General features: G+C 44.7%; 1 protein-coding gene across 1 annotated transcript in view; it reads right to left on the bottom strand.

Annotated features, from left to right (window-relative positions):
* The window catches only part of LOC138746208 (ras association domain-containing protein 3-like), a 111,450-nt gene that overhangs the window by 72,092 nt on the left and 16,208 nt on the right, over positions 1–23,150 (bottom strand). The window contains exon 2 of the mRNA XM_069904244.1: positions 19,335–19,462. Within this exon, the coding sequence (XP_069760345.1) occupies positions 19,335–19,462 (128 nt within the window). The remainder of the gene's footprint in view (positions 1–19,334; positions 19,463–23,150) is intronic.

Genomic DNA, 23,150 nt, shown 5'->3' with positions numbered 1-23,150 from the left:
CAAATGCCTTGTAGATAGCGCCAGATTTGAACCCGGTCACTGGCGCTGTGAGAGCGTGGCGCTACTCGCTACGATGACTGTTCTGCCTCTTGCCTCTTTTCCCCCTTTGTCTGGTATCTGCCAATCCTCTGCATCTATCCGTCAAGCTCCACCTCTCCGTGGACACCAATCCTACATGGAAGGCTCTTCTCCACATCCCTCCCAGTCCTCTTTAAATGGTGGCCTCTCTGTAACATTTAGCCAGTCTCGATAAACGGTTTAGTCTCAAAACATCAACCATTGCTTCTCCGCAACACGCAGAAGTGCTGGACAATCTCAGCAGGTCACGCATCATCTGTTCTTTTTCCCCCACTGATGCCTGCTTGACCTGCTGAGATTGAGATTGTGCTCTGCTTGAGATTCCAACAAAGGCGGTCTCCTGTGAGCTCCAGAAAGGGTGGGGGTGGGGTCATTCACTGCTTGCTTTATTCACAAAGGTTTCACACTGTCTATTCATTCTTAAACTTGTCATTTAAATATCTACAGATGCAACTTGGCAAGTTATTCAGTTCATTAACAGTTAGCTATGGGCAGAGGTTGCAGATGGTGGAATCTGGAGTAAAAAATAAACCGCTGAAGGAACTCAGCAGGTCGAGCAGCATCCGAGGGGAGAACGGAATTGTCAAAGTTTCAGGCTGAGACCCTGCATTGGGATTGAAGGTGCAGAGGAAAAGTAGCCAAGTAAAAGGAGAGTAGTGGAAGGGTGAAATGGAAGAGAAGAACATAAGCAACAGGAGCCAGCCATTCAGCCAGTCAAGCCTGCTCCACCTTTCAATGAGATCATGGCTGATCTGATGTTAGGCTCCTCTCCACCAACCTGCCTTTTCCCTTGATTCCCTACTATATAATAAATCTATCTATCCTTGTCTTAAATATATTTACTGAGGTTGGCTCCACTACTTCAATGGGGAGCGAATTCCACAGATTCCCCACCCTCTGAGAAAGGCAGCTCCTCCTCATCTCCATCCTAAATCTACAAACCTGAATCTTGAGGCTATGTCCCTTAGTTCTGGTCTCCCCCACCAACGAAAACATCTTATCTACCTCTACCTTTCATAATTGTATACATTTCCATAAGATTCCCTCTCATTCTTCTAAATTCCAGAGAGTACAGCCTCAGGTGGCACAATCTCTCGTCGTAGGCCAACCCTCTCATCTCTGGAATCAACCTGGTGAACCTCCTCTACACCACCTTCAAAGCCAGTACATTGTTCCTCAAGTAAGGAAATGAGAACTGTACACAATGCTCCAGATGTGGCCCCAACAATACCTTGTACAGGTGATAGTGGACTGGGGAAGGGTGATGGATGATGGCCTGATGGAGCTAGGTGGGGATGGGGAAGGTTAGAGTTTGGAGACAGAGGAGGGTGGGTGACAGCAGAGGCAGACAAGTAGACAATTAGGGAGATGGGGGAGGAGAGGGTCAAGGCTGTTGTCAGAACACAAAAGTTATAAATAATGGAACTGTAAGGAAATGATAATGGGCACCATTAAGGGAGAGGTGAAGGACAGTTGGAAGCAAATGGGGAAAGGGTTCTGGTGTGTGGATGGAACGAGGAAGGGAAGGGAGGTGAAAGTGGCTGATGGAGGAGGTGAATGAGAAAGGGAACACTGATGGAGGTGCACCAGAAGGAGAGAGGGAGAGGAACACAGGATCCATTGAAGATATCGATGCGAGGCACTGCCTCAAGAAGGCAGCCAACCTCATAAAGGACCCCCATCACCCTGGTCACAACCTCTTCTCACTGCTCCCTTTGGGCAGAAGGTCCAGAAGCTGTGAAAACCAGCACCTGTAGATTCAGGAACAGTTTCATTCCAACATTTGGAATCTTTTGAATCTCCCCTTGTTACATTAATCAGGGATGGCTCCGACACCACAAAAGGACAGACTGCACTATTTCAAAGTCACTTTTCCTTGCACGAGAAAAACTTAGTACAGGACAACTTCGATCATCCAAAATGGGCGGGACTGAACCAGATGACTGAATTTTTCGGATAACTGGTCACTTTTAAAAACAGCCCAGTAGTAATAGCAAATCACTTGGATCAATGTTTAACAACAACAACAAACAAACAAAGCAGTAAAATCATGTTCAATTCTTACCAAAAAAATGCTGCCTGCCACCAATCCCCGAAACGTTCAGAACCACTGTACTGTATACTGTATACATTATCTATCTTTTGCATTTATTGTCTCTTTTTAGTTGCCTTTCTTTTACAAAATATTTGTTCAGCTGAAGAAAGTAAGAATTTCAATGCAATGCATATGCACTTTGTACAATGTGTATGACAATAAATACCTTATCATGACGGGGTTAACAAATGCTGGCCTTACCAGCAATGTCCAGGTACTTCAAAATAAATATTGCAAATATTATTGCAAATATCAGTGGGTAATAAATGTTCCACTTCTTGTGCCTTCTCGGACATAAAAAAATTTGGCTACAAATGTTTGAATTGTATCAACAACAATAACAATGAGGCTTCGGCCAGGCTTTAACTTTGTTTAAACATGCTGATAAGTGCTAGGATACCAAAGAATGACCTTGGAGCAAGTGCTAGGCCACTAATCTTTGGATGTAGCAAAACAAATCATTATCAAGGCAAATTGGGAATATGTTTTTATTAGCTGAGAGGCTCTGCAGGAGAGAGAGGAGGTCAGTCTGGAGATGGGTCAACCATTTGTTGGGCACAGTTGGAACAGTGAGTAGAGCTCTGGGCACACCCCCTGCAATCTGGCAGCAATGTACAAGGTGGAGAGGAGATCCATGGGGATTGAGCCAGGCCTGGAGAATTACAGCAATGAGATTATACTACTTATGTATAATGCCTTACTAACCACAGAGCACCTATGGCATCCTTGAGGTGGTATGTGAGTGGAAAAATAGGGTTGAGAACGATTGACTAGTACTATTGTTGTTGATGTAGAGCGACTGCACTTCCTTAGAAGGCTGAGGTGGGCAAGGCCACCAGCAACCATCCTGTCAACTTTCTACAGGAGTTGTATTGAGAGCATGTTAGCTGGCTGCAGCACAGTGTGGTACGGTTGCTGCCCAGCATTGGATCGGAGGTCAATCCACAGGACCATGAGAGCAGCAGAGAGGATCATTGGGGTCTCCCTCCCCTCTCATCGATGGAATTTGCGAGGATTGTTGTTTAGAGAGGGTCCACAAAATCAGGGAGGACCCGTTCCACCCCTCATGCAGCATCTTCCAGCTACTCCCATCAGGGAAGAGATACAGGAGTATCAGAGCCAGAACCACCAGACTAAGGAACAGCTTCTTCCCACAGGCAGTGAAAATGCTGGACCCTACTAATTATTTTAATATATGTACATATGTGGTGTGTTCAGTATATGTGTATATGTGTTATGTCTGAACATGTATTTTTCACTGTTCTGCACCGTAGACCAGAGAACATTGTTTTGTCAGGTTGTACTGGTACAATCGGATGAAAAATAAACTCAAACTTGATCTGATGTATCTGTGAGAGTTTACGTTTATTTGCCTCAAAACAGCTGATACAAGAGTTCTTCTGCGAGCAGACTAACAGGTAATCTTTAATATTCATTGCAGCCATGAAGACTGTACAATTTCCAGAGTACAGGATTAAAATGAATAGAAGATCTGTTAGCACCAGGCAAAGACAGCACGGGAGCACTGTTGTGGGGTTCATTCAGGAGCCTGATGGCCACAGGGAAGGAACTGTCTTTAAGCCTGTTGTTGGTACGTGCTTTCACACTTTCAAGCTTTCTTCCTGATGGGAGGAGGGAGGAGAGAGTATGTCCGGGTGTGATTGGTCCTTCATTGTGTTGGCTGCCTTTCCTAGGCAGTGGGAGATGTAGATGGAGTCCATGGAGGGGAGGGAACTTTGCATTATGTTCCAGGCTACATTCACCACTTTCTGTAGCTTCTTCTGATCTTGAGCAGGGCAGCAAGTCTACTTTCGATGTTATGCCTGTAGAAGTTGTTAAGGAACAAGAGCCGCGTGCTGAATTTCCTTTGTCTTCTAAGAAAACAGAGATGTTGATGTGCTTTGTTGACCATTGTGTCAATATGTTTCTCCCATGTCAGGTCATTGGAGGTGTTTATTCCTAAGATCGAAGCTTTCTGTTCTTTCCTCTCGGTGCCATTGACATAGATCTACCCCCCCCCCCACCCCTGAAGTAATTGATCATCTCTTCCACGTTACTGATGTATGGTGTTATCTTTGCACCATACAACTAGACTTTCAATCACTGTCCACCTGTCATAACATTCAGGGAGCTATGTACCCCTAGGTCTCTCTGTTCTACAACACTCCCCAGGGCCCTGCCATTCCCTGCTACTTTCAGGAAGAAGATGCAGAAGCCTGATATCCAGCACCTGCAGGTTCAAAGTACTTTTGTTCTTATGAGCGACTCATTCTCGTTCCAAAATTTTTCTCTGCAGCACCCCTAGACATTTTTGCAGACTGCCTGCGGTCTAAACTGAACAGCCAGCAGTCCGCAACAATGGGTTAATGAATATCACGTATTTGCAAGTCCCGCCTCTTTACTTACCGTCCTTCCGGTATTCAATGGAAAATCGCACAAAGGAACAGAGTTTCCAAATTTTGGTCGTTCCTGTGTGAACGGTCACTCCAGAAAGTTAGGAAAAAAAAAATTTGAACGGAAAAAAAAATGTAAATTCTATGTAAAAAAGATATCTGATTGAGTTTGTTGTTGAGGAGTCTGATGGTGTAGGGGTAGCAGCTGTTCCTGAACCTGGGGGTGCGAGACCTGGGGCACAGAGAGCTCTTTCGTGATGTCAGCAGCGAGAACAGACTGTGTGCTGGGCAGTGAGGATCCTTGATGGTTGCTTCTGCTCTCCATGTAGTGTTGCATGTAGATGTTCTCGATGGTGGCGAGGATTTTCCCTGTGATATCCTGGACAGTGATGAAGACTATCTTTTGAAGGTCTTTACACTCAGAAGTTTTGGTGCCCTCATACCAGGCTGTAATGCACACTTTCCACTGCACACCTGGAGAAATTTGCCAAGGTTTTCAATGTCATACCGAACCTCCTCACGTACGCAGTCATTATTACTATAGATTTCAATGAATAAAGACACTCAGAATGTCTTGAGATGCTATATTAGCCAATAACATGACTATGTAGTGTTAGAAATTAAAGTACCTTTAAAGAAATTGCTCGAGATAAAAATTGAGAACAAAGAACATTTATTACAACAACAATGCAAAGTTGGGTGCTTCCCCTTACCCTGGGAATACACACACATACTGGGGCTCACCCAACTTTTATACAGTCAATTTCAGTATCAGAGTGCCCTCCCCCTTAAATTCTTCTGCCCCCTGGATGGGTTTGGCATAGGTAATCCTTCCTGCCTACGTGCAGTTTCAGTACACTTGGAGGACCAGGGGGTATCCTGTGGGTGTCTCATCATGTCATTGTCCTTATTCACACCTTCCTGATTCTCGGGGCTACAATCTCTTGGTATGCGGAGTTGACTCATTCTATCTAGGGTTGGCTAGTTTCATATGTATAAATCTGAGTATGGTTAGCTAATTAGATATGTAGGACTTGGTACTTCTGTCCAGGGCTAGGAGACCTTTATCTGATCCAGACTACCTCAACTTCCTACATTCCTTACCATTTTCTTAGTCTTATGGTGGCTCTTGTCACACAGAAGATTCTTATGTTAATCGTGCTGACTCTGCTTTCCTGCATCCTAATCCCCAAGCTCATCCTGTTGGTACTGGTTACAGCCATTAACTGATGAATTTTAGTTTCTTCCATGTTCATAATTTTAGATCAATTTTCCCATCTCTCACAGTAGGAAACCTGGTTGCCAGTTATGCACAGAAAGATCCCACAGGCTTTTCTGTCCAGAGTGCTAAACAGCCCTTCAAATAACACAGTAAACAAAGAGATTTGGACCGAATGTTCATCCATCCGTTCCAAGCATCTGAGGCTGTGTGATTTTCAATAGTTAACCTCATTGCTTCTGACTCATTGAATGAATGTCTTGCTGAGGGAGTTGGCTCCAAGACTCAGAACACAAGGCAAACATGTCCCACCTTGTAGGGTGTGACGAGCTCCCTCTGTGAAGGGGTGTGGTCAGGTATGAAGTCATTCCAAAACACCAGGCTTACCTCAATAACAACTTCACCACCAAACATGTACTCATGTCCACAGGCTAGAAACAATTCACAAAAGTCTGCAGACACAAGGGGTGAACTGAAACAAAATGCTGGAGAAACTCAGCAGGTCCAAGGATTCTTTGATGATGGGGACAAGTCCAAAAAGTTGGTTCTTTTATCTCTATCTTTGCTCGATAAAGTCACCTGCTGTGTTTCTCTGACATTGTGATTTTATGCCCAGAAGCTAACATGACAAAAAAAAAAATTCACATTCACAGAAAAAGTTACCACCTAAAACTGTTTTTAGAACCAGATAAAGGTTAAGTCGAAAGTATCCTGCCCAGATTCATCATGGCCTGGGGCAAGAAATGTTCTGCCCAAGGCCACGAGAAACTTCAGCTAGCGGTGAACACATCTCTGACCATCACATACACCATTCTCCCCTCCATTGAAACCTCCCACTGACTGACATACCAAAGGACCCACCCTATTCCGGACAGACTCTCTTTTCTTACTCACCTCCCTCACTTCTTCCCTCAGGCAGAAGTTATACGAGAACAAAAACATCCAGTTTCAAGGATCGTTTCTTTCTTGCTGTTATCAGGCTCTTAAATGGACGCTTACTGGTACAAGATGATGGTCTTGCACCATTTGTACGATCCTCTATTCCACACTTTGTGTTGTAATGCTGCACCCTGCATACTTTGACATTCTGTAACCACACCCTGCTCTTGGTTTTATTATTGCACACCTGCTATCCTTAAATACGAGTTGACTTGCCTTGATAGCATGCAAAGCAAAGCTTTTCACTGTATCGTGGTGCATGTAACAACAAACTATTCAATGCATTGAATCCTACAGCACATAAAGAGACTATTTGTTCCACTGTGCCTGTGCTGGCTTTGGGTAAAGATACCCAAATACACCCATTCCCTTTTTTTCACTGCCACTACACACAATTTTCCCTTCAAATATTTAACCATTTCCCTTCTGAATGGTCCTGCGTCCACTGATCTTTCTGGGATGTATTTCAAGTCACAGCAACCTGCTTCAGAGAAAAAAAATCTAATTCTATCTGCATCTTTTGCCACTGGAAACAATTTCTATTTATCAAAATGAATGATAATTATTCTATTCTATTCTATCTATTCTTCACCCTCCCTGCTCAAAGCAGACAATTATGTCTCATCGAAGGTAATGGGGAGAAGGTCAGACAATGGGGCTGAGTGGGAAAACGGATTGATTGAATGGCAGGGCAGACTTGATGGGCTGAATAGCCTATTTCTCCTTTGTCTTATGGTAATTGGTACCAATCAGTTAGTTTTGTTTATTTTTACATTATATCTGGTACCAATAAGAAGGGTTCTTCTCTGTGCTGTCCAACAGGTTAGCTCTAACATTCAAACAGGTGTAGAAAGTGGAAGAGCACAATTTGCAGGGTACAGAGTTGCAAAAAAAATTAAAGATTGATAAGCACCAAGCAAGGGGAGCAAGAGACCACTGTTATGGGGTTCATTTAGGAGCCTGATGGCTGCAGGGAAGAAGTTTGTCAGTGCATGCTTTCACCTCTCTTAAGCTTTCTCCCCACTGGGAGGTGGGAGTGTATCTGAGATGGGATGGGTCCTTCAGCGTGTCAGCTGCCTTTCCCAGGCAGCAGGAAATGTAGATGGAATCGGGGGAGGGGATGGAAATTTGTGTGATGATCTAAGCAATATTCACTACCCTCTGTAAATTGGTCCGATAGCATAACACTAATATATAATGGATTAAGTAAGGTTCCACAAACCAAAGTCCAAGTGGTTTTTATAGACACATAACCATCTATCGTTATCTACACAGTATAAATGTAATCAGCATGTTAATCTTAGCCTACTCAGTTTTGCACGACAGGTGTAACAACTCAGCTCAACAAAACCTTTATAACGAGTTGAACGCACTCCAACTTTGCACGAGCCAAAGGTTCTACAACATAATTATTTGCCTCAGTTTACAGTTTTTGTACATTAGCATCAATCTTGGAATAATAATGTATCTAGGAATGATGGATGAAAAATGAAACCTTGAACTCTAGTTTAAAGCCCCTTCTGGTTCACTCAAGCTCCAAAGGGAAGGAACCCACATCACACTGAAGTGGACCAGTTAGAAATGGGCAACATGCTGCCACAGAAGATTTCATGAACAGAAATACAAAGGCTACACTGCAAGATGCAAACCACTAGTTAGCCACAGAAAGGATGGCCAGATTACAGTATGCCAAGAAGTATTTAAAAGAGCCTGCAGAATTCTGGAAAAAGGTCTTGTGGACAGATGAGACTAAGATTACCCTGCATCAGAGTGATGGCAAAAGCAAAGTGTGGAGGTGTAAAGGAACTGCCCAAGATCCAAAGCATACCACCTTTGCCATGGTTTTCATCTTGCAGTGTAGCCTTTGTATTTCTGATCATGAAGTCCTCATGACCATCCACATCTGCCACCTGAAGTGCGTTTCCATCTGTCGGACAGGCAGATTTGGGATTTTTCGTCATTATGACGAGAATTCTTCTGACATCAGCAGTGGAGTCTTCCTTGTAATACCAGTCCCTTTGCGATTACTGAGCTCAGCAGTGTGCTCTTTCTTCTTAATGATGTTCCAAACAGTTGATTTTGGTAATCCTAAGGTTTGGGCAATGTCTCTTACTGTTTTATTCTAGTTGTTTAGTCTCATAACGGCTTCTTTGACTTTCATTGGCGCAACTTTGGTCCTCATGTTGTAAAATAGAAACTGCAGAGTCCAAAGGTGATCAGAAGCTTAGAAGCAAGCCTAGATCTCTTATACCTGAACCAATGAAGCCATTGAACATACCCGACTACTCACAAACACCTGTGAGCCAAATGTCCCAAACATTATGGTGCCCTGAAATGAGGGAACTATGTATATAAAATGCTGTAATTTCTAATTCGTCAAAACAAAATGTACACAAATAATCTTGAATAAAATCTGATTACAAATTTAAAACTATGCAGCACAAGGGCAAAAAAATTTTTAAAAAGTGTCTTTGTCCCAAACATTATAAAGGGCACTGTACATTGACCAGCATGGACAAGTTGGGCTGAATGGCCCATTTCCATGCTGCATAATTATGATTCGATGACCTACGGCCGTTTCTTTGCTGCTGGTATCAGACCCTTGAAGAAACCTCCAGAACCTAAAGTGCTGGAGTATCTCAGCAGGTCTTGCGGCATCTCTTGGAAGCAAAGGGTAAACCGCACTTTGGGCCCTGAGTCCCTGGTAAAGGTATGAGCAAGAAGCAGACAGGCAGCTGAATAAAAGTGGGGGAGGAGAGGAGAGGAGGGAGGAGGAGGGGATCATGGGTGGGAGGGTAGAAGAGAAAAAAGCTGAGAAGTGATGGGGGGAGGAGGTAGCTCTCTGAATGGAGCGGGAAGGAGTTGGGGAAATGGAGGAAGGGAGAAAGAGGGATGGGGAACAGATGATTATTTGTTGTGAATAAAATACTATTTTCAGCGGTGTGTTCCCTGCAATTAATCTGAAATTTGTCAAGGCAGGTCTTTGTAGGCAATAAAAATATGCATTTTAAAATTAGATTCTGAAAAATGTGATTGACCTTATGAGCAAATTCAAATGAAAAGCTTCTTAAAATTTACCAAAGTAACCTTGGAAGCAGTTTGGGCCAAGGTCTCTGAGAATGAATTGGAATGGACACCACCCCATATCCTTTACCACATGTTATATGTGGATTGCAGAGGATCACATGACCTCCCTGCCTGGAGCCTAGTCAGAAGACGCATCACCTGACAATCAAGGTTAGACTCCGGTGCACATCTTACCACTGGCTCATTTGAATAATGTAGCATCATTATTGGTCAGGATACTCAGCCCAGTACAACACAAACTCCAACACGTGAGACGGTTCTCTCTCTCTCTGTTCCTTGATCCCGACTATGAATGCCGCCCTATGCCAGGTCACTTAACTGTGGATATCGCTGGAGGAGCCGTTGGTAAGGTGAGCACTACACTGAAGAGTGGGACCGTAGTATTGTTTAGCAGTACTTAGCATTGAACCATCTCCCCCCCAATGTTGGAGAGAGTAACAAAGAAGATTTACCAGGATGATTCCTGGAATGCAAGGGCTACCATATGAGGAACATTTAGAGGGTCTTGGACTGTATTCATCGGAGTATAGAAGAATGAGAGGGGATCTCAGAACCATTTTGAATGCTGAAAGGATTGGACACAGAAGGTGTGAATAAGATGTTTCCCTTGGTGGGTGAATCCAGGACAAAACGGCACAGTCTTAGAATTAGAAGGTACCCATTTACAACAGAGATGAGGAGAAATTTCTTTAGCCAAGAGGGTCGTGGATTTGTGGAATTCATTGCCACATAGGGCTGTGGAGGCCGGATCATTGGGGGAGTTGAAGGAGAAGATTAATAGGTATCTAATTAGTCAGGGGATCAAGGGATCTGGGGAGAAGGCCGGAATTGGAACAAGATGTGAGAATGGTTTAAGTCAGGGAGGATTGTGGAGCAGACTCGATTGGCCGAATGGCCTGTGTCTGTTCCTTTATCTTGTAATCTCTCTCCTCCCTTTTCCCTCGGTCTCCATTAACAGAGTCAAAATCAATTCTTTCCTTTTATCTCATCATATCCAATTAACATCTGTTGTTTGTTGGTCTGGACTCCTCCCCCCAACCCTTTCTCTCCCCGTCATTGTTGAGGCACCTACCTGCGTTTTGCTTATACTTTGAGGAAGGGTTCAGGCCCGAAACGCCGGCAATATATTTTTACCTCCTATGGATACTGTGAAGCCGCAGCATTTTCTGCATGTTTTTACTACCGTCGGTAAGTCTGCAGACTTCCGCGTTTCACTCCAGTCTCTTTGAACCGTTTCCCTCCTGACCCACTGTCTAAGTGGGACCAGATGTGTAACAAAATGACACTAATCACGTCAGGAGCCACTGACTGACCTCTCACAAAGGGTTAACGAGCTTTCCAGTCCGCACTGGTGTCACATAATTCCAGGTCTGATCCCCTCTCAGTGGATGAGCTAGCTGAAGGTAACTAGGTGTCAAAGTGGCCCCAGATACAGTAAATCTTTCCTTGCTCGCTGCCCTCTCTAACTATTCTTGATGAAAGGCTTTCAGCCCAAACCCTCTACTGCCTATTGACTTTCATGGATGTTGCCTGGGTCCCTCCAGCAATTTCTTTGTGTCCTGGCAGAGAATGGATGGCTGAAGACTTTGTATATTGTGTGATATCAAGATTCAAGATCCCTTTATTGACATGCACACATAAGAAACAGGAGCAGGAGTAGACCATCCAACATCAACCCTTTTCTGTCATTCATGGCTGATCTTGGTGATAGGCTCATCTCCACGCCTGCCTTTTAACCCCATTTCCTTTATTTTCCTTACAATGTAAAAATCTACTAAAGTCACCTCCACTGCTTCAATGGACAGTGAATTCCACAGATTCCCCGCCCTCTGGGAAAAGCAGCTCCTCCTCATCTCTGTCCTAAACCTCCTCCCCTGGATCTTGAGGCCATGTCCATTAATTCTAGTCCCCCCACCAGTGAAAATGATTTACCTACCTCTATCTTATCTATGTACATTTCTTGGAGTGGCACGGTTGGTGTAACACCCTTACGGCGCCAGTGATCGGGGCCGGGGTTCGAATCCCGCGCTGTCTGTGAGGAGTTTGTACGTTCTCCCCGTGTCTGCGTGGGTTTTCCCCAGGGGTTCCAATTTCCTCCCACAGTTTGAAATGTAGGTTAATGGGGTGTAAATTGGGGAGCACAGGCTTGTGGGCTGAAAGGGCCTGTATGTCTAAATTTAAAAATGCATTTGATTTAAAAAAAATAATTAAATTTAAATTTATTTATAATTTATAAGATTCCCCCTTATTCTTCTAAATTCCAGCAAAAAGTGCACAAAATTAGTTTCCCTTTGTTTGCCCTGGAGAGAGGTGCCTCTAGCCCAGAACCCCCACCAAGACAAAAAAAGAGTCCGCAATGGGGATTGAACCCACGATCGTCTGTTTCAGAGGTGAACCAGTGTAGTGGGAGGGGGAGATGTTCACCTTCATCACAAGTGAAAGGGAGATTTCAAAATGAGGAGGGCTTTTGAGGTGTGGTGCAGGTAAAGTGGTCTCATTAGTGACAGGGTCAGAAACCAAAGGTCACAGATTTAGATGAATGGCAGAAAAAAAAATGTAAATAAGTTGTAGGAAATGCTTTAAAAGCATGAAATTCAAGTGCATGAGTCACAAGTGCAATACAGAAAAATATTGAATAGTATAGACAAGATGGGTCAAATGGCCTGCCTATGCTGTATGGCTCCGTGACTCTATGTGAGTTGAGCTTGGTTTTCAAAATCCAGTCCTGTTGCTGTCAGAGTTTCTTCAATTATTCCAGAAATAGACTTTAAATGAGTGATGGTTCCAGCTGCCAAGTTTTAATCTTCCTCTCTCTCTCTCTCACCTCCTCCCTCTTCCTCACTCCCCCTCCCCCAACTAATACACACACACACATGAATGGGTGAACACACACACACCAGTCCTGATTTGTATTAGGTTTCACCTTGCTGTTTTTAATATCGCTCCATTATTTTAACCTAATATTTCCTCACAGAGTCACAAGAACTGATCTTTTATTTTGGTTGGGGAGCAATGTTTCATTAACTGTGATATTTTAGGTTCCCAATCCTCTGACTCATCCCTATCCTGAATGGATAACTGGTTCTAGCTTGGAGAAACACTAACAGGATCAGATTTAATCAACATCTCAAACATAGTTGTTTCATAACAAAAACCTGGTTCTTGCCATCAACTCAGCAGGTGCTAACAAGTTGGCCAACTGCCTCTCGGCTGGTTTATTTTGTTTAGGGACTCTGGGAGCCTGCCATCCTTCTACAATTCTAACTTGAACAGGTTGTTATACTGCCAAAACAGAGCCAATAACCTTTACTTGCACAGCCCAGAGCACCCACCACGACCTGTGGGAGAGACAGATTGGTCAGCGTTTTCAATTCCCACTGATGCTGCTGAGTCCTTTCCGATAGATGGTCCGTTGCTCATGGCCGTGCCCTTGTTGCCCTCAAGGCTTTGGAGAAGGTGCAGAGGAAATTTACCATGACTTTGTCTGGATTGGAGATCGCATCTCATGAGGCAAGGTTAACCGAGCTAGGTCTAGGATTCGAGGGCCGAAATGGCCTGTTAACAATCTGTAAATTATATAAATATTTTTAAAATATGAAATAATTAATGTTTTATGCCTGAGCCCTTTTTCAAGATATGAGTGGTTCTACTTTCTAATGTGAGCACACAGTGTGTCCCTCCAAGACTGCAAGCTAAAAATTCAATACCAGGTAAAGGGACAGGAACAACCAAATTGGCCCAAACTAACACATGCCTCACATGTCCTCAATATCACCGCAGTAAAGTGGCTGCTGCACACCAGAGCCGATTACCGGGTTCCCTTCCAATGGTCAAGGTCAAAGTCAGAGCAGCCGAAAGCCACCGCCCCCTTGTTTACTCCGGATCAAGTACTCTCTAAAATCTGGACTGGAGTCCGATCCTCCCTCAGATTTTCAATGGCGAAGGCGCGTTGACTGCAGTGTGGACGATGAGGCCACAATTCTACAATACATTCATCTGCTGTCCCTCCTTCCCAGCCACCACTAAAAGAGGAAAGCGGAGAATGTGAACACATCATGGCAAATGTCTATACTTTAGTATCCAATCCATAGAACTCTCATCCACAGATTTTACTGAGAGATCAAATCCCTCAGGGTCCTACTTCGAGAAGTAAGGTGGAGGAGAATGAGTCTGGTCAGAATATCTGCCTTACCTCTTCACTTTTATGAATTGTAGCTACTGGCGATATTCCCCAGGAGTGTTGTTTAAATATGATTCAAAGAATTATCAAGGATCTTTCCCATCCACCACCACAGAATCTTTGACTTACTGCCGTCAGGAAGGACATAGAACATTACAGCACACTACAGGCCCTTCAGCCCACAATGTTGTGCTGACCTATGCAAACCGACTCAACAAACTAAACCTTCCCTCCCTCACACCCAGAACCCTCTATTTTTCTTGCACCCATGTTCCTCAGAGACTTTTAAATGTCCCTACGGTACCAGCCTCCACCATCCACTACCCTACCCCACCCCATCCCAGGCACTCTCTACTCTCTGTGTAAAATCAAAACTTACTCCTGACATTTCCTCTAAACTTTTGTCCCCCTCATCTTGTACAGATGTCCCCTGGTGTTTTCTACTCTTGTCCTAGGTAGAAGGTACAGGAGCACAAAATAAGGATGGTCAGACTGGGAAGTAGCTTCTTCCCACAGGCTGTGAGATCGATGAACAGTAAGTATCCTGTAACTGGATCTTGTACCCCTTCAGGGTCTCGAGACCTGCTGAGTTCCTCCAGCATTTCTGTGTTCTTTTCTCTCAAATAAATTAAATGAGTAGATCATTCCAAAATATAATAGGTCACTTTGTTCTTCAAAGCCTTCCAGGCACTTACCGATTACGGTGTTCGACCTGTCCTTGTTTATAACTTATCTAAATGCAAAAACCTCACACTTCATCTGCCATTCCTTTGATCGGTTGTACATGTGACCTTGTGACCTTGATTCTGTTCTTGGATTATCTCCTTCACTGTCCAAAACAGCAATTTTAGTGTCATCTGCAAGCCTGTCATGGTTCCTTTAATATCACGTAATGATATGATTTATGGTGTGAAAAATAAAAAATTTTTAAAAAAATATATCACGTAATGATACAGATCATGTAATATTACACGAAATTGACTTCTGCCTGACGTAAGGGAGAAAGTCGCAATTAGTGCCGACTGGCGACCCTTACAGTATGAGAGAAAGAGAAGTGAATGAGAGAGCCCCTTCAGAGATACCATGTGTCCGTGGATTCGACTCTAGCTGCTCCCATAGCCTCTGCATCCACACAGACCCCTGATGGATTCATCAGCAAAAGATCTAAAAATTCCAACACCTTCAAGAAGCCTTCAGTACCCAAAGCCCTTCGGGAGCCCTTCTTGCTCTCAGCCCCCTCTCGAATCCTGGCTCCAATACCTGGTTCCCAGCGGCCCGTGCAGGTCCCCTGACCGCAAGTTGTTCGCAGCCTGTGTGGGTCCCGCAGCCTCTGAACACCTTGCTGGACCACCACCATGGTCACCATCTTGTTGGGTCCTCTGCTTCTTCTTCTTCTTCTTCTTCTCAACTGGTGGTGGGGGGGGGGGGTATTCTCCCTGTTTCTGATTTCTGATATTCTGCACCTGTCCACTGCTCCCCTGGAGTCTGCAATCCCTCAATTAACTGCATCATTATCAAAGTTGTCAATATGATTAATGAACAAGGGTGGAACAAGCATCATTCCTATGACACATGATTAGTTACACACCTCTAATCTGAGTAACGACCCTCCCCTAACACCCTCACATACCTTTTACCAAGCCAATTTTGAATCCAATAAGCCACCTCACCTTGGATCCTATGCGATCTGATCTTCTGGACTTGTGATATTTGGGACCTTGTCAAAGGCCCTGATGACGTCCATATTGACAATGTTCACCACCCTGCCATCAATCCTCTTGGTCAGCTCTTCAGAAAAAACTCTCGGTCAGATTTGTGAGACCTGATTTCCCACACACGAACTCATAAGGACTGGCCCCCATCAGCCCTTTCCTCTCCAAATGCTGGTGGAGCCTGTGCCTCGGAATCCCCTCCAGTAACCCTCCTATCACTGTAGTTCCCTGGCTTTTTCTTGCAGCCCTTCTTCAATATATCAATGGCATTAGCCACCCTCTAGTCTTCTGGTATTTACTTCACTTGTGGATCAAGATGATGCAAATCTCTCTGCCAGGTCCCCTGCGATTTCTTCCCCAGATTCAATAATGACAGGATACATATCCTCTCTTTGTCTGCCTCAAACTTCAGCCTGTGGCCTGAAAGGTCACAGGGTTCATTAAATACTGATGTCCCCAAGGCAGGAATTGCCCAGAATAACCAGACTATCATTTTACAGGAAGCTCTGAACCTAACTGATCTTGAAAGCCCTTTTTCCGATTCTAAGGCTTCAAACCATGCCCTCAGCTCAGAGTCAGGAAGTGTTCCTTATAGAGATACCGCACGGTAACAGGCCCTTCAAGCCCATGAGCCCACACCACCCAAATACACCAATTAACCTACGAATCCCAAACATTTTTGGAGACCCAGAGGAAACCCAAGCAGACATGAATGTACAAACTCCTTACAGACAACGCCAGATTCAATTCGAACCCGGGTCGCTGGTACTGCAACAGCGTTGCCACTGTTTCGTACTTGCTTCTGAGAAACACTTACTTTGCAGAGATCAATGCACATATAAGATAAGTATAGAAAATGGCAAAGAAGTGAAAACCAGCCTGGTCATCCTTTCACTTAATTTAAGTCACCTGTAAATTCAGAGTCCACCACCATGTTCAGTCCCTCTGGGCAATTTCAAACATACTGTTAAATCAAATTACTGGATTGTGTAGTCATTCTGCAACAGGAATTGATTGCATCCAGCTCAACCTAAAACTTTCCACTCGTGTGTGTAAACACTGTTAAAGGGACAGAACAATCCACAGAGGAGCTTAATCAACATTGACCCTGACATGAGGAGCTCTGAGTAAAAGCACACACAGCAATGCAGAAGGAACTCATCTGGTCTTGCAGCGTCCATAGGGAGGTAAAGATATCCAGTGGAACCCCGATTCAACATGAATTTGGATAGAGCGCGATGGGTCATTGGACCTCTTAACGCCCACGTTCCATTCTTTGAGATAGGGCATTAAGCGAGCCCTTTTAAAAGATGCAATACCAGAGATGGCCACCATGTGGCGCAGTGGATGCTTAGAAGTGGCGCGTCTAAATGATTAAGGTAAGTACAGTCACGTTTATCTTGGTTGGGAATTCATCACATGGATGGGGGGGGGGGTGGTACGTGCTGCCAGGAGTGAGGGGTGGGTGAGAGCTGCCGCGAACAGAGGGATAGTGTGGTAGGAGAAGCAGCCACTGGTATCCCATAGCAGTTAGCGCAACACCAGCGATTGGGACCAGGGTTCGAATCCCACGCTGTCTGTAAGGAGTTTGTATGTTCTCCCTGTGTCTGCGTGGGTTTTCTCTGGGGGATCCGGTTTCCTCCCACCATTCAAAATGTACCGGGGTGTAGGTTTTTTTTTAAATTTTTTATTTTTCACACTATAAACCACATTGATCAAGATACATACATTTTTCTTTTCAAATATATACAGTGTCGTTTTCTCCCCCCCCCTCTTCCCATCCCACCCTCCCTACCTCCCCTCCCAGGGGTGTAGGTAAATGGGATGTAAATTGGGTGGCATGGACACTTGGGCCGAAATGGCCTGTTACCGTGCTGTATTCCTAAAGTCTTTTAAAAATTAAATATCGAGGATCCTTGTGCCCAACATGCCTGTTTATACTGATATAGATTTATTCTCATACCATTTAATGTCTTCTGCTGTTTGTTTCCTGTCTGTACAATAAATTTACCTTTGATCATGACACTTATGTCCACACTCATCTCTCTGTGAACCCAATGAACCTAATAATTCCCAACACAACATCAATGGGACATCATTCTTCTGCTAGGAGCCAGTATGGATACACTGGAAACAGGGGCAGGAGTAGTTAAACAAGAAAGTCTGCAGATGCTGGGGTCACATAAGCTGGAGAAACTCAGCAGGTCATGCAGCATCCACTGGAAGTAAAGGGTAATTAATGTTTCGGGACTGAAGAATCTGGTTCCAGGCAAGAGCTCAGACCCGAAATGTTGGTTACCCTTTACTTCCAATGACCTGCTGAGTTTCTCCAGCACGTTGGTGTAAGAGAAAGGGTCGGCCATCCGGCCCATCGAGCCTGCTTCACCATTCAATAAGATCATGGCTGATCTGGCTGTGGACTCGGCTCCATTTACCCACCTGTTCCCCATCGCCCAATTCTTCAACCCCTTATCCAGCATTGTGTTAGGCATTCAATGGGACGTCCTCCACTGCTTTGTTGGGCAGAGAATTCCACAGGTTTCGACAGGTTGACTGAGCATCTCCCTTGTGCTGTCACCTGCTAGGACTCAGATTGGCGAGGATTCAGAAACTGAATGCAGCTGGATTTGTGGGCAACACTGAACCAGGGTGGGGGTGTCATGGAAATAAGGCAGGCCAATCAGCAAATGGCAGAACAAGTCAAATCAGAACAGAAGTTGTGATTTGTCTGAACAATTATGGAGAAGAATGAAGGCATGAAAGCTCAAAACATTGCTTCTTGCTAGGCTGGTGCATTTGGAAAATCACTCCCAGCGTTTAGCTAGGGTTAAGCTTTGGTCATTGAGTGTATTTAAAAGCAATCCCATCTCTTGCCTTTGTGCCAGATGCAGCAGATTTCTAGGGGCAACTCGACAATCAAATATGCTTGATGCTCAGGCATCAATGTGGATTCGCAGGCCAAAGGGTCTGTTTCAGACCATGTCCCCATGAAGAACCAACTTATTAATCCCATCTTCCAGCATTTGACCATCGCAGTAAATCCACACCAGTACGCCAGAGGTAATGCCCTTGGTGCTGAGGACAAATCCAGAACACAAGAGTGCAGGTCACGCAACATCCTTAGGTCAGATCAGGTCTCCACTTATATAGCCTCAAAGGTGATGGGGAACACAGAAATGCTGGAGGAACCCAGCTGGTCTTGCAGTGTCCACAGGAGGTAAAGTTGTATTTCCGCCGTTTCAGGCCTGAGCCCTTCTTCAAGGTATGGGAAAAGCAGGCAGCTTCTGAATGAGAGAAAAGGCAGAGGGAGGAGTGCAGACAAACCAACCAAAAGTTAATAATTGGATGTGAAGAAGAGGCCAAGAGAATGGAAAGGGGAGGGTTGATGGGGAGTGGGGGTTGGAATGGCTCTGTGGTAAAGGAAACAGAGGGAAAGGGGGGGGGGTGGGGGTGCTTTTTCCATTCCTTGAGGAAGGGCTCAGGCCCAAAGCATCAGTAATACATCTTTACCTCCTATGGACACTGCAAGACCAGCTGAGTTCCTCCGGCATTTGTGCGACTAGGACAGCGTCTGGTAATGTCACACCTTGCACATTTATCTCGGTTGAAAATCATTGATGAAACCTCTTACCTCAATATTCCCGAGGGGCTGCTGTACTTCGTTGGTAGAACTAGAGCTGTGGTCTATTGATGTGACACTCTTTTGGCAGACCAGTTGGACCAAGTCTCGGCAATGCGTGTGACACGTATACTTGCAGTCTGGAGAAAGTAAACAAACAAAGCTAATATTATCACACAGGTTGATTCGGTAACATGGAATGCTCTGTTCAAGGGAGCAGGAATAGGCTGTTCAGCCCATCGAATCTGCCCCACCATTTAATCATGAGCTATTCCATTTTCCCCACACAGCCCCACTGCCCAGGCCTTCTCCCCATCACCTTTGATGCCCTGGCTGATCAAGAACCTATCGACCTTCACTTTGAATACACTCAATGACCTGGCCTCCACAGCCGCCTGTGGCAACAAATTCCCCACAGATTCACCACCTGAAGATGCTGAAGAAATTCCTCCGCATCTTTGTTCTAAGTGGACGCCCTTCAATCCTGAAGTTGTGCCCTTTTGTCCAAGAATAAACACACAGGAAGGCTGGAGGAACTCAGCCAGTCTTGCAGCATTCATTGGGGGTAAAGATGTATAACTGACATTTCGGGCCTGAGCCCTTCTTCAAGGAATAATATAAGCAAGGTCTGAAGAATGGAAGGGGGGAGGAGTGCAGGCCAACAGACAAAAGGTGTTAATTGGATATGATAAGAGAATTGATTTTGGCTCTGTGCAAGGAGACAAAGGGAAAAGGGAACAGAGAGAGAGAGAGAGTGTGTGTGTGTGTGTGTGTGTGTGTGTGTGTGTGTGTGTGTGTGTGTGTGTGTGTGTGAGAGCTGGGGAAAAGATGACAGGGGTAAAAGAAGTGGGAGAGGGGTTGTTTAATGGAAACCGAAATTGATGTTAATGCCATTCAGCCAGAGGGTCCCAGACTCTCCCACCATGTGGAACAACTTTTCTACATCTACTCTGTCCATATCTTTCAACATTCAAAATGTTTCCATGAGATTCCCCCCCTCCCCACCCCCAATTCTCCTAGATTTTAATGCATACAGGCCAAGAGCTGCCAACTGGTCCACGTATGATAACCTTTTCATCCCAGAATCATCCTAGCGAACCTCCTCTGAGCCCTATTGTGGTGCAACCACTGTATAGCCATGTATGTATGAGGCGGCCTGGCCCCTGCACCTGTAACTCCTCCCTCCCAGAAATCCCCATAGTTACACCCAAGCTCCTCCCTCGGTACATGACTTGGAACCGGGCCAGCAATGGGATGCCTTAAGGTGATTAAAGCCGATTAATCACAGCTCTCTGCCTAATGTGGTTGATCGATAGCGCTACACCAATCTAAACATCAGCACCTTCTTTCTTAAACGAGGAGCCCTAAAACAAAAAAGGGGCTCCTGAAGGGTCGGGTGCTGAAAGGCTGCTTTGTTGCGTCGGAGGTTTGGGCGTGGAGCACGAGTTGCCGATGGACTGAACAGCAGTCTGCGGGGCTGCAGAAGCGCTGGAAGTGAACACACGGACCCTCAGTGTCTCGGAAGGGACTATCTTTTATTTCTCTCTTACTGTAAGGGGCGACAGGCAACACAAAATTTTATCTGCCAAGTACCTCTGCCTGTATGATACCACATGTTCAGTACTATTACATGACAATGAAGGAATCAAGGAAAGTGCTCAAAATACTCCAAGTAAGGTCTCACCATGGCCTTGTACAACCTCAACATCACATCCCTGCTCTTATATTCCTCCTGAAATGAACGCCAGCATTGCACTTCGCTTCTTCACCACCGGCTCGACTTGCAATGTAATTACTTTCCCTTTTCATCATTGCTTGGCATGGTGAAAGGGAATCTTATAAAAACAGATCAAATCATGAAAAGGACTGATAGACGAGAGTTGTTTCCACTAGAACTAGGGGGACAGGGCCTCAAGGTTTAGCGGCGACGCAGGTCACGCAGCATCCATGAAACAAAAAGGTCAATGATTCAGGTCTGACCCCTTTGTCAGGTGAAACAGGATAGAAAGGTGGAGGGAGGAAAGAAGGGGAAGTGGAGGAACACAGGTTAACTGGCAAGAGGAGAAAGAACCTTAGAAGGGAAAGTGCAGAGGGCAAAGAAGGGCAGTTCTTTGACGGGAGAAGGAAGGGAATGGGGTTGGGAACTGGAGGAAAGGGGGCAGAGGAAGAGGGGGCAGAGGAAGAGGGGAAGGGGAAGAGACATTGGAGAAGTCATTATTGATACCATCTGGTCCCTACCCCCATCCCCCCCCCCCCCAAACAGTCTCTCTCTCTCTCTTTCCTTACCCCTTAGTAGCCAAACTCCCTTTTTAAACTCCACCCCTCATGTGGTAAAAGTCTATTTAGCTTTGCTTTGCCCACAAAAGACTGGTGGTGCTGGAACCTAGAGAACAATCTGCTGCAGGACCTTAGCGGGTCAGGCAGCATCTGTGGGAGGCGGAAGGAATCAAGTCCTGATGCACAATGTCCCAACATAAAACTTCACCAATCCCTTTTGCCTCACGTGAGGTCCTCCAGCAGATTGTTGCTTTACCCACTTTCCTGATGACGACGCCCAGATCTTTCTATATAAAATACACAACCAAATATACTGTTATAATATTATAACCAATAAAACAACAATGTTGGTTGTATTTATAACACCAACATTTTATAAAACCTTACAATTTAAATGATACTTGACTTTATATATAAAATTAATGCAGGTTGTCAACAGCAAAATCTGGTGAAAATATGATCCTGGAACCTCTGGCTAACAGGAGTTTTACTGCATTTGCCTTCCAATTTACTTTTAATCCTCAACGTTCATATTTACTGTCAGAGTACATACACACCACATATAACCCTGAGATTCTTTTTCCCTGCACGAGAACTTTCAGAGATTTATAAACAAGGACATCTCCACCATTCTGAACATAAACACTTTTCAAACATCTCTCACCACCTCAAAGCTACTTTGCTGGGTCGACCACATCTTTTTACCCATCACATCCCTTGCCTATGTGCTTACCCGATCTACAACCCCCGGACGCCACCTCATCCCCCACACACAACCACACAGCAAGGTTGATGATCAAACCTTCAGCAATAACTGGAGTTGGAAAGATGATGATTTTCCAAATGAGGTGTGTGACTTGCCAACTGCAGCCACTGTGTGGAAGAGTGTGTGTTCTTTTCCTATTTACAGTCTAGAGCTTACACAGCTAAAAGCATGCAAGCACATTTAATAGTCCCTCAACAAGAAGTAGGTACCACTGTCATGCAGTTTATGAGGGTGGGGAGGCAGTCAGCAAGGGGTCCAGGAATAAACTTTTAATCTTTAAAATTCAGCCCATAACCTCATCCTGAATCAAAATGTGACATTAACTCTATCAAATTAGTGGCTTGATCTAAAACACACAATGCTGGAGATACTCAGCAGGTCAAACAGTGTATTTAAATTTAAATTTCACTATATTTTAAAATTTAAATTTAAATTAAAAAAACATTTAATTTAGACATACAGCATGGTAACAGGCCATTTTGGCCCATGAGCCCGTGCCGCCCAATTTACACCCAATTAACCTACATCCCTGGTACATTTTTGTAGCAAAGAATATATTTTCATATTTAAAAATCTTTGCTATATAAAGTACACAGTTTGACCTCCTAAGTTTCTCCAGCATTGTGTTTTTACTTGGCCTGAATACACCTGAGATTGTCTGATCTCGGATGCTAAGCAAGCTCAGGCCTGGCCAGTACTTGGAGGGGAGGCCATCTAGAAACACCAGGCGCTGTAGGTTTCTGCAAGGGGCGCTGGACAAAGTGGCGACTCTCTGCCTTACGGTA

This window comes from Narcine bancroftii, chromosome 11 (genome assembly GCF_036971445.1).
Source record: "Narcine bancroftii isolate sNarBan1 chromosome 11, sNarBan1.hap1, whole genome shotgun sequence".
NCBI classification, from domain to species: domain Eukaryota; kingdom Metazoa; phylum Chordata; class Chondrichthyes; order Torpediniformes; family Narcinidae; genus Narcine; species Narcine bancroftii.
This window is presented reverse-complemented; position numbering and strand designations above follow the sequence as displayed.